The sequence below is a fragment of the Pristis pectinata genome, chromosome 26 (genome assembly GCF_009764475.1).
Source record: "Pristis pectinata isolate sPriPec2 chromosome 26, sPriPec2.1.pri, whole genome shotgun sequence".
Classification (NCBI taxonomy): Eukaryota; Metazoa; Chordata; class Chondrichthyes; order Rhinopristiformes; family Pristidae; genus Pristis; species Pristis pectinata.
Window position 1 is genome coordinate 14156428 of NC_067430.1, and position 13041 is coordinate 14169468.

Genomic DNA, 13041 nt, shown 5'->3' on the forward strand with positions numbered 1-13041 from the left:
CGCTTGATTAGCATCCCATCAACCACCCTACATAAACCACCCCTATTCATTCATTCCCTCCGTCACCAGCAAACAGTGGTTGTAATGTGTACCATCTACAAAATGCACACCTGTTGCTCACCCAAGCTAATCTGCCAGCATCTCCCAAACTCTACAGCCATGAAGGACAAAGGTAGTGGGAGCATAGGCAAGCAAACTTTGCAGATTACCTCAAAGTTGTACAACACCTTGATATGGAAATACATCATTGTCATTGGGTCTAAGTCACGGAACTCCTTCCCCTGTGGGAATACTATTACTTGAAGGACTGCAACAGTTCACAAAGGAAGTCAACCACTACCTTCACAGTGACGATTAGGGATGGAAAATAAATACTGGCCTTGCCGGCAATGCCAAGATCCAGAAGATCAATGAGTGTTTTTAAAAAATCTATTTTTCAATTACCAGTCACTTTTCCAGGAGGTTCATCCTCAAGTACTGAATTCTGAACCTTTTGAAATGCTTTTCAAAGCGATCTGGCCCAAACTGTCCAGTGGTATTGGAATTATGGTGTCCAATATAAAAGTTACATATTCATGGTTCTAAATACAGAATTATAACTATTGCATGCGATGAATTCTTAAGTCTGGCTGCATCATTAAGGGTACCTGCCAGCGAAGAAAGTCAGTGGGCTCGAGGCTCTATAGTGCATGGAAGGACAAAGGTTTACAGAAGAACAAGGTTTACAATGTCCTTTTCTCTGCAAGTCCCACCATTGCTGTGTTAATCCAAGTAGTTTGCGATTGCATTGGGTTGTATTTGTGAGGCCATGGAGAGGTTGGTAGTTAGGTGGTGGGGGGAGAGAAACATAGGTTAGCATTTTGGGTTTTGAGCTTACAACTGGATGTCAGGAGGGATTGCCCAAAAAGACAATTTAATTCGAGAGAGGGAAGAGAAGGAATTTATAGAATATCAGTCATTGTACTACTCTCCTGAAGTTACAGGACAAACAACTTCAGTGGGATGAGGATGATGCTACCATATTTTAGTTTCTAGTCTGGCTAAACGTATAGATTTTTAAATTGTGATTTTATGCATCAGTCATTAAAGTCAGGAAAAGAACCTTGTTCACAGATAAGGATTGTATTTTTATTGCCACTTTTCTCCCCATGGTGCTAACTCCTGTCATAGAACAGCTCACTCAGATGGCTATTCCCATGTGCAAGACTAGGTAATGGATAAGAACAGCATGTTTCAGCACTGAACACATCACAGCCAAACTCAAGCCTTACATTCATAATTATGAACTTTCTAGCATAGTTATTTGGAGAAAGAACACCACCTTTTCCTTTGCCAAAACTGTTCTGGCCAACAGGGTCACCTCAGTGAAAGCTAGGATAGGTGTAGGTCCAAACTTGGTACTGCCTGAAGCAACACGGTTGGATCAGTGTTTTTCTAATTAGCTACTTGCATGTCATGAAAGTGATTTCTTGATTTTCATTCATTATCCCATTGAGTACATAGGCTCCAAGTCCACTGGACCCTTGTGTTCGAATCCCTTCATGGACTTGCACTTCCCCAAATTTAAATAGGTACATGATGCTTGTCATGGACCAAAGGACTTTGGCCCCCTACAGCACAGAAACATGAAATCCAACTCTTCCAGTCCTGCAACCCTCCAAGAACGCTACATGCCTCATCTCTTGCCTCTTTAGCATCACAAATTCATTTACCCTACCACTGCTGGCTGTACTTTCATCTATGCAAGCCCTAATTTCCAAAATTACTTCCCTAACCCATTCCACCCATTAGAGTGTTTTGGTCACCTGTGCTCATCTCCTTTGAAATGCTGTCAACTTTTGTTTGCTTACAATCCACTGAAAGATCCATGTGACATTTTAATGTTATGAGGCTTCATTAATGTAAGCTGTTTTTGATGTTGTGAGGGTTAGTAAAGGGCATTTATGTTTCCAGAAATATCAAATGCATTAACTAACTTTGTGTACATCCTAAAAAGCTAAACAATTCTTTAACTGGTCACCCTGGTAAAAAAAATTACGAAAAAAATTTTCTCTGTTGGCCTTGTCGACAGACAAGTTCTATGAATGCTTGAGCCTCTGAAATTCAGTACCCTCTGTAGTTTAGCCCCTCGCTTGTTTGCACAATGTCTGAGTGACTGAAAGCACAGTGTGTGCATTGTCTTCAATTCACTCATGGGCTTTCTGCCAAGAACCCCAGCTACACAGCATTCTTTGTACCAAAATGATTCTAGAGTGGATCCAGCTGTGGTATGGAGTTCAACTAACTTAAAGACTCATTGTCATCCCATGGGGTGGAGGGGTGGGGGACAGGAAAACATGGTAACAACTAAATACATATCAACTCAAGCTTAACAAGGTGGAAGAAGCAGCAACAATTCTGCTGGGATATTTCCAATGAAACAACTTTTAAGTCTTATTATAAACTGAAGGACTGCACTCTTGAGAAAATTCCACATATTGTGTAATGATAGATCCAGTCATATTGAAAAGCAATTGTTTAAGTTCAGGAATTTCTAGTAAGCTAAACAAATCTCTGTAACAATAATGGTCTCTTTATCCACACATTCCTGCACAAAACTCCTTAACATGGCAGACAGGGTGTATAAAATCCCCAAATCATATGTCCACCTAGAATAGCAGGATTGCAGAGTGATAAACTGGTTTAAAATAAGCCAAGAGTTTTTCAGTACCAGACCTACTGCATTGCAACTTTAAGATGTTAATTAATCCCACTCAGGACATCATTTTATAACCTTTTGAAACTTTAATGTATATTGTCTTCACATTCAATGATGGAATTTAATAATTATGGTGATAAATAAGCACTCAAGTTCTCTGGTACGTCAGCAAAATGCCCAATGTTGACACAAAGCTGTGCATTATGAGGCAATTTGGTTGGGGGGAATGGGTATCAGTATTAAGCCTGGTCCTGTCCTCACGTGACTTTTTGATAAATCCACTTTTCAAACATTTCTACTTTTCAATGTTACGATGTATACATAACCTCTTCTGTCTGGGTTGACCTAATTGACCATTTATAAGACAAAGGAGGGAATAGCTTATGTTAAACTAATCCACTTAAAATTGGTTATGGAGGAACAGAAATCAGTTTTAAGTTTTATAAGGCCAGATCTAGGTTAAAAGTCAGGAGGTTATTTTTCAAGAGAAAAACATCAGGATACACTTCCAAGGTTGGAATACAATGCAGTTACACTGAAAAACAGAAATGTTTATGCTCGTATAAAGTGTCCCAATTCTTTCTTTTCTTGATAACTAAGATGCTTCAAATTAGAAATTACTTTAGTTGCCCAACTCCATCATCTTTTCAAATCCTCAGTATTATTCCTCGTGTCAGGTAACCAAAATTGGAGATAATATTCTAATTGTTTTTTTTGAAACCACTAATAGTAGTGGCTTGAAACTAGTAACTTATCAAAAACCTTTTGGATGTCTAAGATAATTATTTGCCTGGATAGAAATATACCTAGGGATATCTTGCTTCTTTTCTTTAAAACTAGGACCCAAGTTGTTTTCCTTCCAAAATTCAGAAATCATCCAAAGTTGAGTATACTATTAGTAAGAAGCTGCATCTCTGAAGACTCTTAGATGCATATCAGCCTATTTATTTTCATGCGCTTAATTTTATTGAAAATATGTTCCTCCCTAATATTACAAGTAATTATCATTAAAAGTGAGCAGTCATTGAGAGACCAAAGTATTAATTACCATAATATCTAGAGTGCTCTCCATTCAACAACCTTCAGTTGCCTAACACTGAACATAACTGACTAACACATCTGAAAAAGTTACTTCATTAGTTCTACAAATTTCTATCCTTGACCACGCCTTCCTTTTAACGTGCACAAATTTGGTTCCTTTATTTATCTAGTTATAAACATCCCATTTATATTCTAATCTGTCAAATCACCAGCCAGTAGCTTAGTGCTAAGAAACTGTGGACTAATTTTTGTGCGCTTGTTTTGGATCTACTATGGTCCACTCAGCTGTCCAATTGCCTAGATATACTGATCCAATCACTTAAGCCCTTAAGATTCCTGTAACTCTGGAACAAATTCAGATACTCATATTTCAAGATGAGATAGACGGCACCCATCAAATCGGGGAACAAATAGTGACTCCCTATCCAAAGGCATAAGGCCTTAGAAAGTGTACTGATCAGGTTTACTAGGCTGATACCTAGGAAAAGGAACTTTGATAACCCGATTGGAAAATATGAGGTTCGTCTTCCTGGAGCCAGAGAGATTTTTGATAGAGCAGTCTGGCAGGCACATATAGAAAAATAACAAAACAAAAGCCGGAAGGTAAATGAATGAGAATTATTTTCAAATAATGGGGCATACTACTTGAAAGACCAGTGAAATCAAATTCCATAGGAATTTTGAAAAAGCAATTCGCATGCATTTAAAAATGACTAATATGCAGGGTTCTACAGAAAACCTGGGGTGTAGAACTGGACATTCCTTTTAAGGAGTCAACATAGGTACAATGTCTCCAGGGAAAATATCCTTGCTCAAATTGTGAGACCTGCCATCCCAAGTACTTCAACAGCATTAGAATTGTATGGGGAAACTGTTGGGAATGAGGTGACTGTATTAATTTACAGGAGTATGATAATTTTACCAAACTAGTAATGTGCTCAAATGGCAGTTTAGGAATTCAAATTTAATGAAAAAAATTGAAAAAATTGGTTTCATTAAAAATAGACATGTAGCTCGTTTCGTTGTTAGAACATAAATACTGCTTTAAGAGTTATACAGCACAGAAACAGGCCCTTTGGCCCAACTCGTCCATGCGAACCAAGTTGTCTACTTGAGCTAGTCCCATTTTCCCACATTTGGCCCATATCCCTCTAAATCTTTCCTATCCATGTACCTGACTAAATGTCTTTTAAAAGTTGCAATTGTACCTACCACTCTCTGTGTAGAAAGGTTACCTCTCGGATCCCTTTAAAATCTTATGATTTTATAAGCTTCTATAAGGTCACCCCTCAGCCTCCTACGCTTCAGGAAAAAGTCCCAGCCTATCCAGTCTCCTTATAGCTCAAGCCCTCCAGTCCCAGTAACATCCTCATAAATATTTTCTGCACCCTCTCCAGCTTAATGACATCCTTCCCATACCCAGGTGACCATAACTGCACAGAGTATTCCAAGTGTGGTCTCACCAACGTCCTATACAGCTGTAACATGATGCCCCACCTCTTGTACTCAATGCCCTGACCGATGAAGGCAGGTGTACCAAACGCCTTCTGCACCACCCTGTCTACCTGTGTCTCCACTTTCAGGGGTACAGGTAAATAGTTCCCCAAGTGCCTATGTTCTACAACACTTTCCATGGCACTACTACATCCACCAAGGAAGGAATGCTCCCTGATTTCAATCCAATGACAACATGATTCTTTACATTATTTATTCATATCAAAACAGCATTCAGGGAGGGCGAAGACCACCTTCCCAGAGAAACTCCCTTGCAAGAAACACCCAGATGCAGATTATTCATAGATTTGTTGTTCATTACTCACAATATTGATAGATGGGGCCAGAGACATTGACACCTGTGTTTGGACTCTGGAATACAGATTGCCTTTTGCAAGGGACTAGGCACAGGCATAAGATTACAAAAATGAAGATAATACCAATGGTGAGCCACTTCCTGCTCCCTTCTGCACTCAGCCACACTTACCTTGTGTAGATCCCATGGCGAGAATTTCCTTACAGAAGCTGACCTGATCCTCAGCACCAAGGACCTACGAAAGTTAAGGGATTCTAGCTGCAAATCCCAACACAAGGTGAAAGAGCATGACAGCTGGCTAACCCACATCCGTGGGCTGAGTCGGCTATCAAACCCGCCAGAACAACATTTCTGAATCCGGAAAGTTATTAAAGCATAAAGAGAATGCACAAAGGCAATTTCAAATGTTAAGATAAATCCAACTTGAAAAAGAATGTAAATGACTTTTGCAATAAATAAGTTTAAACTGATGGAAGTTCACTGGGCAGGTTGCCCAATGTAGGCGCTATAGAAGTGCAGGTTGTTTGCATTCTACCCACAAATTTCTGGCAAGCACCAGTGAGGAAGTTCAGAATTTCCACATTAGTGTATTAATTACTATCTGACACTTGCACAGGGAAATGCTTACACTTCTCAGATAAGTATTTTAAATTCAAGGTCTTCTTAAAAATCTAATCTCCAAAAGAAATTCAGGTAAACATTTCACATCTATCACTGTGTGGGAGAGAGAGTAAAGACTGCATCAGATTCTTTCACATGAAACCGCATTAAAAGTTCAAGTCCAAATCTAAATATACCGCAGTTACTGGAGGGAGTTGGAAATCATAGGAGATTTGAAGACATAAATCGAGCAATCACATCCCAATAAAATACACAGCAGAAGGGGATAAATAAGTATCCACCCAATTATTAACAACTCTCAAAATTTATTTGATTTTGTTTCTCGCACTAGGTATTTATTTTCCAAATGTTCTGTCTTCTTCAGAAACATTTTGGATTACTGTCCCAGATTATAGGCAACCCTCCAAGTAACGACCTGTAATCAGTTTACTGAGCACACACCAAAGATCTCTATTTGTCAGTGCAATGCTATTAGATCACGAGAATATTTATTACTTTCCTCAGATGGAAGTTTGGAAATTGGGTGAGTCTGGTGACCAGTTGAGAAGGATCATCTATGATCTTATTCAATAATGGAGCTGGCTTGTTGTTCCTCCTTTTTCTTTCATTTTTTAAAGATATATTTTGTGGATATGATTCTTACTACACATAGTTTACACTTTAACAGTTCAACAGTCACCCGTTGTTGTTCTTCTATTTTCTAACCTTTAATCTTCTCCTGAAAACACACACCCTCCATTACCTTGCCCAAAATGTATGAATCCTAATAACAAGCATCCGCTGTTTGGGAATATATGAGGGTGGTAGTGGCTACACCTTCTCATGGTAGGTCAAATTAGAAAAGGAATGCAGTCTTCACAGTTTTGCATTTCATTGACTCTTCCTGTGGAATAAGTAAAGGTCTCATGACCCTCTTGTTTACTCTAAAATGAATTAGCACTTGATGTTTAAAACAAATGCCACGATTCTAGAAGTTGTGGATAAGACCAAGGAGGACAAACTCATTCTCCTGGACAATTTCAATGCCAGTGTCAGGAAAGGAAAAATCCTCTGGAAGGCAAAGGAGAGAGAATGCCAGCTCCAAGAATCCTCCTCCTGACAAAATGCCTGGAGCAGAGTCATGTCATAATCTGTTTTGTCAGATGAGCACAAGACACTATGGCAAGACACCTGATCTAGGCACTGGCACGTTGGATTTTGTCATCGCCTGAGCCAGAGAAACCAAGGATGTCCACATCACCCACACCATGACTAGTCATAGAAGCAAATCCACTGGTCTGTTAACAAAATAGATTTGTATTTTCCAATTTGTATTTTCTTTTTAAAGCCTCCTGTCTGATTCAAGCTGTGTTTTACTTGTTTTATGATATGTCTAGAATTTGAAACACTTTAAAAAGCACAATTAATGATTACAGTCCAAAATAATGGTTTAAACTTAGTGTAGGGACTGCATGACCTACACTCAACATCCATTTATAAATCCAAATCCCTCATTTATGGCTAGAACTAGTAATTGCATGGTAAACAAAGTTACGTACTGTACAAAAGTACTTGGTGTCACAGTAACGTAATGTACACAGATCCACTGTACCAGTTTTGGATAATTATCTACCTGCAAACACCAAGTGTGCAAATGTGCAAGTAAAACAACACTATAAACATCATATTTTTGTCTGAACAAAGATAAAATATATCTGAAGTGTACGTGATGGCTCCACTCACCAATATGACCAGAAATACCAACTTCATTCAGTTAGAAAAATAAAAGCTTAACTTTAGCAGAACTGAAAGCCCATCAAGCATTAAGAATGAAACTATCTAAATTTTAACAGTACAAATGGAGAAAAGGAGAGATCATCTAATTTAAACAATTGCTTGAGTTAAGATATAAAATTCTAATCATGTTCCACTTCAGGTCTTGGTTCCTGAACAGACTTCAAAATTTCAAATAACCTTTTTAGTTGTGTTTTTTTTTCAAACCCAGGAAACTGAAATTTTGCTAGATATAGCCAGGACAGTTACTGTTAACTTGACATAATTAAGACAGCAGGGAACTCCCAGTATGTGATGGTCCACTCCATCAATGAATGCAAAAGGCAATATATTCCAAAGTATTCCTATACAACCAATATGATAAAAATTGGAATGAGTTAAACCTGGAAGATAAACATACTCAGGTCTTAAACTGAGAAAATTAGTTCTGCTTTCTGTAGTTGCTCCCAGATCAGCAGCAGTATAATTATATAGCCACATCAAAGATCATTGTCAGCATTAACACATTCACTACTAAACTACTCCTTGAAATCACTTTTAGTGGATTCTGTGGTCACAGATCAGGTCCAGAAGGTGCAGTTGCCACAACTGTATGGAGTGGTGCAGCCTGAAACAGGCATTGTTGATCTTAAATTCCATGAGACATCTTAAAGATCATCTACTCATCAGAAAAATCCAGCAACACTAAATGATGCCAGCTGGCAGGTAAGTTATATGTTCAGTTCAGAGAGAATAGTGCAATATCTTCTATAATGTGCTAAGATTTTTATTCTGTGTATCAAAATTATAAGTGCCTTCAACATTACCATGAAAGAATTGTTTTGAGTTTTACAAATATTTACAGCACTGTGTAACACGGTTCAAGTCTGGGGGTTGGGGTTTCCTTTCTTTTTTACACAAGTTAATCAGATCAGACCAAAGCACAGAATTCCAAAAGTACTATGTACAAACGCCATTAAAAAGTACAAGGAGACTGCTTGCTGTCAGTAGGTAGTTACAGCATTTGTGGCTGGCTCAGACAGCGCAGCCCCTATTTTCTCAGGAGTACCAGTCCCCTTGTGTCCCCCTCCCATATTGGTTAGGAAAAGGGGGTTTATTTATTCAGTACCAGTTTTTGCTGCGTATTGGAGACCACTTTTCACCACATTGGCTTAAATCTGACTTGGATTGCTCCAAAAAACAAGAAGGATTAAAAAAACAAAGTAAGGACTGTGGAAAGAATTTATAAATTAATGAGATTGAACAGATGTCCTGACAAGCATAAAATACTCTCACATCTTGAAGGGCAGCGTTAAGGAGCAGTGAAGCGCACTTAAGAATGAATGAAAGTACAAAGTCCGCATATGAAAATAAGATTTCTCTGAAAATGCATTTTGGCACAGGTAAAATTGTATGTTTTTTTTCATCTCAGCAAAGTTTGAATTCATGGTTCCAAGGATTCAGCATTTCCCACCAGCTTTATTTCCCTTTTCGGCTTAAACTGTTCATCCCTCTTCTCTCAGCAACAGTCCATTTGATTCCTTCTCAAAGAAAGGAGATTTACAAAAGGAAAAAGTTGATCATTACTATTGACGGTGGGGTTGAAAAGCATCCCAAAACTGGCCCTGCTGAAATAGGTAGGGATTCTAAGGTCCTGCCTTCAAGTCCATCAGAGGGGTCCAGGATGCTACCATGATAAGATCCATAACAATCTACTGCCATACAGTCACCAAGTCACTAATATAGTGCAATGGTAATCCCAATTCACATAACAGGAATCGCCGAGAGTGCAGGATTACATAGAGGGGTTTCCACTCTGCCACTGGAGCCCACCAGTTCGCCCAGGACTGGAAACATTGTAAACACGTAGCTGCCCATTGTCCAAGTCGGGCCTTGCTTGGAAGAAGATTGGCAGTTGGCAGTGTAACGGAGTTCAAGATTAAAAAAGAGAGCAAACCAAATGCTCACACTGAAGCGATGACGATCATCAAATGGGGGGAGATGTTGGAGATGCTGGCAAGCAAATCTGGGGCTAGGCGGGATAGATGACTTTCAGAGAATTCACAGGGTGGGAATATTTGAAGAACGTAAGCAGGCTGTAAAGAGAAAGGAACAAAATTAGTGGATGTAGCTTTCAAAACATGAGTAGGATTCCTGTAGAATAACTTTTTTTTTAAAAAGGTCACTCTTAAAATAGTAATACAACTCCCCATTAACCATTTTGATTCACTAGTAAGATTTGATTTTATTTAGTTGAGAGGGGCATAAAAATCAGCTTCAGTATGTCAGGATGCTCAGAAATGATCCCCTTAAAATTCATCAATATTAACTGTTTAGAAACTGATCAGATTCCTCCTCAGAAATTCCACCAACTGGGAATACAGCATGATCTGGGACAAAAAACAGCACATCCGGCAGGCAAGAAGACAGAAATGGCACAGAGATGGTCAGTTTCGATGAGGGGTGGAAAGGGAAGGTAAGCAATGAAAGCGTGCCTTACCTTCCTGTTACCAACTACCTCATCCTAAAGTACATGCTATTATTTACACCTCATTGCAAGATGCAATTACCTATTTCCTACAGCCCACTAAAAATTCTTATAATACTGTTCAGTTGCATTCCAGTGTTCTTTTGCTTTCCTGGGGGCAGCACAGTATTTCTAATTATTGAAAAGAAACTAATTCAAAATAATACAACACTTAGAACCAGAGAGCAACATGTTATCACTCCTGAATGAATGACATCGCCTGCAACACAGCCCATGCTTATTTGGCATTCCCTCAGATGGCAAAACAAAAACACACAAATGGATTTCAGTTTGATAACGTACCTGATTCGAGCCAGGATTTGGAACATTGATGATTCCAGCAGCTTGCTTGAGCTGTAGATAGCTGATAAAACCAGCCTTCAGTGACTCTGTCTGACTCACTACATCTTCCTGATCACGGCCACAAGGTAATGCCAATAATAAGCAGTAATCAGTTTCCACCTAGAAAACAAAATCTGTGAATTAATTTTCAAACATTTCTTTCTTTGCAAGTGCCCCAATTAAACTTGCAACATCAAAGAGAGATGTTATGGATGCAATGCGGTGGGGACCTTGATACAATCGCTGTCACAACAGAGGTGGTGATGAGCAAACTATTGGGTCTAAAGGTAGACAAGTCCCCTGGTCTTGATGGGATGCATCCCAGGGTACTGAAAGAACTGGCAAAAGTTATAGTAGAGGAGCTTGAGATAATTTACCAAAATTCTCTGGACTCTGGGCAGGCCCCGGCGGATTGGAAGGCAGCGAATATCATGCCACTGTTTAAAAAAGGATGTAGGCAAAAGGCTGGTAACTATAGGCTACTTACATTAATGTTTGTAGTCGGGAAAATGCTTGAAGCTATCATTAAAGAAGAAATACCGAGACATCTGGATAGAAGTGGCTCCATCAGGCACATGGATTCAGGAAGGGTAGGTCCTGCTGACAAACTTACTGGAGTTCTTTGAGGATATAATGAGCACAGTGGATAGAGGGGAACAGGTGGATGCTGTGTACTTGGATTTCCAGAAGGCATTCGATAAAGTGCTGCATAAAAGACTTATCCATAAGTATGCATGGAGTTGGGGGTAATGTATTAGCAATGGATAGAGGATTGGTTAACCAACAGAAGGCGGAGAGTTGGGATAAATGGGTGTTTCTCTGGTTAGCAATCAGTGGTCAGCAGGGTACCGCAGGGGTCGGTGCTGGGCCCGCAACTGTTCACGATTTGGAAGACGGGACCGAGTGTAGCCTATCTAAGTTTGCTGATGACACTAAATTGAGTGGAAAAGCAAATTGTGCAGAGGATGCGGAGAGTCTGCAGAGAGATATAAATAGGTTAAGTGAGTGGGCAAGGTTCTGGCAGATGGAGTACAATGTTGGTCAATGCGAGGTCACCCAACTTGGAAGGAAAAATAGATCAGATTATTATTTAAATGGTGAAAGATCGCAGCATGCTGTTGCGCAGCGGGACTTGGGAGTGCTTGTGCATGAATCGCAAAAGGTTGGTTTGCAGGTGCAACAGGTTATCAAGGTGGCAAATAGAATGTTGGCCTTCAATGCTAGAGGGATTGAATTTAAGAGCAGAGAGGTTAATGCTGCGACTGTACAGGGTACTGGTGAGGCTGCACCTGGAGTACTGCATGCAGTTCTGGGCTCTTTACTCGAGGAAAGAAATACTGGCTTTGGAGGTGATGCAGAGGTGGTTCACCAGGTTGATTCCGGAGATGAGGGGGGTTAGCCTACGAGGAGAGGCTAAGTCAGTCGCATGGGACTATTCTTGCTGGAATTCAGAAGAGTGAGAGGGGATCTTATAGAAACATAAAATTATGAAAGGGATAGATAAGATAGAGGCAGGAAGGTTGTTTCCATTGGTAGGTGAGACTAGAACTAGGGGATATAGCCTCAAGATTTGGGGAATAGATTTAGGATGGAGATGAGGAGACACTGCTTTTCCCATAGAGTAGTGAATTTGTGGAATTCTTTGCCCAGGGAAGCAGTAGAGGCTACCTCATTAAATATATTTAAGAGACAGTTAGATAGATTTTTGCATAGTAGGGGAATTAAGGGTTATGGGGAAAAGGCAGGTAGGTGGATCTGAGTCCACAGCCAGATCAGCCATGATCTTATTGAATGGCGGAACAGGCTCGACGGGCCAGATGGACTATTCCTGCTCCTAGTTCTTATGTTAAAAAAGACATCGCTGTTGGAGCACTTAATGCCCAATAAGGCATTTTAAAGTCACTTACTGTCATTCTGCGGGCTACGCCTTCTAGCTGTGTTGCTTCCAGACGCATGCGCTGAGCAATTCTGAGAGGAGGTCCACCCTCTGATGCTGGAAGCGATCGATGAGCCAGCACATTGTTGCCAGACACAAAATGTAGTTGTACTGCAGCTGTGTCATTCTTAAGAGCTAGCAGACCCTGCCACACAATTGGGTATTTCTAAAGAGATAAATGTTTTAAAATGTAAATCACACAACAATCCTTTAAACTTGCTGCATTTCAGCAATATTCTATCAATCCCTCTAATAAATGCAAATTCTTGAAAAGCAGTTTATTCTTCAAATTTGAGTTAGAAGCGTACTTCATT

At 39.7% G+C, this 13041-nt stretch overlaps 1 protein-coding gene across 4 annotated transcripts in view; it reads right to left on the minus strand.

Annotated features, from left to right (window-relative positions):
* Positions 1-8711: 8711 nt before the first annotated feature.
* The window catches only part of spen (spen family transcriptional repressor), an 84674-nt gene continuing 80344 nt past the window's right edge, over positions 8712-13041 (minus strand). For all 4 annotated transcript variants that reach the window (XM_052039117.1, XM_052039118.1, XM_052039116.1 and 1 more), the window contains 3 exons: positions 12699-12893; positions 10753-10911; positions 8712-10018 (listed from right to left, as the gene is read on the minus strand). In XM_052039117.1, coding sequence (XP_051895077.1) covers positions 9887-10018; positions 10753-10911; positions 12699-12893 — 486 coding nt within the window. In that variant the 3' untranslated portion in view covers positions 8712-9886. The remainder of the gene's footprint in view (positions 10019-10752; positions 10912-12698; positions 12894-13041) is intronic.